Source organism: Camellia sinensis, chromosome 8 (genome assembly GCF_055761805.1).
Source record: "Camellia sinensis isolate YWXY chromosome 8, ASM5576180v1, whole genome shotgun sequence".
Taxonomy (NCBI): domain Eukaryota; kingdom Viridiplantae; phylum Streptophyta; class Magnoliopsida; order Ericales; family Theaceae; genus Camellia; species Camellia sinensis.
In genome coordinates this window covers 188,181,044-188,183,756 of record NC_138968.1, presented here as the reverse complement: position 1 = coordinate 188,183,756, position 2,713 = coordinate 188,181,044, and the positions used below count along the sequence as shown (strand labels likewise).

Here is a 2,713-nt window from a genome sequence, read left to right as displayed (position 1 = left end):
TCCAGCTAGAATACGTAGAGAAGAGCAATTAATTATAAAAATCATAATTTTCATTTAATTTTATGACATAATTGTAATTCAAACATGTAATTACAAACATAAAGTCAACTTATTTTTTTCACGAATTATCTTCTTGATGAGTCTTATAAAATAAACGATTTAAATTATCGAGATGAGCCCGAAATAGGCCCACCAACTCCAACAACCACTCTTTAGCTAGAATACGTCAAGAAGAGAAATTAATTATCGAAATCATATTGGTCATTTACATAATTGTAATCCGAACATGTAATTACAAATATCAAATCAATTTAATTTTTTTATGAATTATTTTTTTGATGAGTCTTACACAATAAATGATTTTCATTGTTGAGGTGAGCCCTGAAATGGGCCCACCAACTCCAACAACCCCTCTCTAGGGGGAACACGCTGAGAATAGAAAATAATTATCAAAATCATATTTGTTATTCAATTTATAACATAATTGTAATCCGATCATGTAATTATTGATACTCGAACATGTAAGTATTGACATTAAATCAATTTACTTTTTTTGCACGAATTATTTTTTTTGACGAGTCTTACAAAATAAGTGATTTAAATTATCGAGGTGAGCCCCAAAATGGGCCCACCAAACTCAACAATCTCTCTCTGACCAGAATACGTCGAGAAGAACATTTAATTATCAAAATCATATACGTCATTCAATTTTATGATATAATTGTAATCCAAACATATAATGACCAATATCAAATCAACTTAATTTTTTTAATGAATTATCTTCTTAACAAATCCTACAAAATAAAAAAATTTAAATTATCAAAATGAGTCCACCAACTCTAACAATCCCTCTCCAGCCAGAGTTGAATCACCAACCGGAGAAAAGTCCTATCTAACAATTTTCATTAAAGGTAGGATGTGTGTGCAAAAATGTGTGGTGTTTAATTCGGCTTATTATTTGATTTTTTAAATTAAAATAAAAAAAGAAGTTAAATGTATATATATATATATATATTAAAAATTGTTAATTTTAACTTTCAGCTTGAATTAAATGACCAAATTAAAAATAAACTTAAAGTATTAAGATCAAATTATTTAATTTGAAACAATAGCACCCAAAATGAAATTTTGTTAAATTAGAAGGGTTAAAAGTGTACTTTATCCAAAATTTAATAATGCTAACATTGCTCTTCACATATGTCGCAATTTGCAACTTGCATGTCCTACGTGATTGTCATTAGAGCTATGCAAAATATTGCCAATCTGTTAAAATCGTACTAATCTACATTAATTTACACTGTTTTAACCGTTAACTGCGGTTTAAACTTTAAAATTTATAATCCGTCAATTGAACCACTCCACTTCGCTATAATTGGTTAATACATATATATTTTTTAACTTCCAATAAAATATCAATATAAAACTGAGTGTGAGAAAGTTTCAAGGTATGGAATTTATTATAAATTAGCGGTTATATATATGAAACATATTATGTAAAATTACTTTGTGTTATGTATCTAAAAAATATTATATAAATTAGTATTATATATTATATAAATGTATGATAATTAGTTAGAATATTCTTCAATCCGTCAATCTGTCAAAAACTGCTCAAACTGCAATTTGTCAATCCGCTAACCTACCATTTGATTTATAATTTTACTCTCAAAGCATCTAAACCGCACCACGCACACTCCTAATTGCCATATGGTGACCTGACAATAATGTTGATTTACAAAGTATGGTCACAAGGGTAGAAAAAGAATAAAAATTAGGGATATTTATATACAAATCTTAATTTAAGAAATCCTATTAATTTTTTAATAGTCGAAATTGCCCTTTAAATAATAATTGTTTATCGTTTATGATTATCTATTATAGAACATAATGATTTGACATTTATTTTGATTTTCAAAGTTTTAAAATATTAACCTTAAAATCGAAAAAACTACAAAACAATTAAGAAAAATTAGTCTAAGGTCCTTCTTCCATTGTTAATAATAGAAGACATTCACAATATTATTTTATGATCTCTAATGCTGTGTTTGGTTGAGATATTTGATGAGGGATTTGGAAAGAGAAATGGAAAATGTAGGTGAAAGTGAAAAAAACATGCCTACATTTCACATAGTTTCACATACCTTTTTCCTTTCCCTTTCCCTTTCCAAATCTTTTCCCTAAATCCCCCAACCAAACACAGCGGAGAGACCAGTTCTTCCCAAGGCTAAACCCTAGTTTCATATTGGGAAAAAGGGTTTTGGTAAGGTGATCAAAGCTCTCCCACAAAGTCCGGTCGACATATTCATGATTAATGAGAACAAAATTGCCAAAATCTTCGATGGTGGCGGTTGCATTGCTGGTGATTTGATCAGAAAGGTTCAGAATAGTGTTTCCTCCGCTGGTGATTTGGAGAATTCCGGTGGTGTTGTCAATGGTGAGAACACTGGAATTGCTTAATAAAGGGGTGTTCCGATTGGCAACCCAAACTCTCTTGAATTGATCGTTGTTGGTGTACCATATGCCCAAATAAGTGTACTTGGTTTCGGGAATAATGAAGAACCCTAATGTGAAATTCCCAGCTTGGGAGACAAGAGAATCAGTGGAATTGAGCTGATCGCAATGTTTGAGGATACTGATTCTGGTAACAAGACCGCCGAAGCAAGGGATGCAGAAGCAGAATTGCCTCATTGGGAACAACATTTTGGCCATTTCT

General features: G+C 30.5%; 1 protein-coding gene across 1 annotated transcript; it reads right to left on the bottom strand.

Annotated features, from left to right (window-relative positions):
• Positions 1–1,696: 1,696 nt before the first annotated feature.
• On the bottom strand, positions 1,697–2,709 carry LOC145798355 (G-type lectin S-receptor-like serine/threonine-protein kinase CES101). The gene is made up of 2 exons (XM_082885882.1): positions 2,210–2,709; positions 1,697–1,715 (listed from the first exon to the last, which is right to left on the bottom strand). Exons 1-2 carry the CDS (start codon positions 2,707–2,709, stop codon positions 1,697–1,699), a joined length of 519 nt encoding a protein of 172 aa, XP_082742008.1.
• Positions 2,710–2,713: the final 4 nt, after the last annotated feature.

Coding starts and splice junctions, on each gene's coding strand:
- LOC145798355 (XM_082885882.1), bottom strand. CDS start 2,709: ATGGCCAAAATGTTGTTCCCAATGAGGCAATTCTGCTTCTGCATCCCT.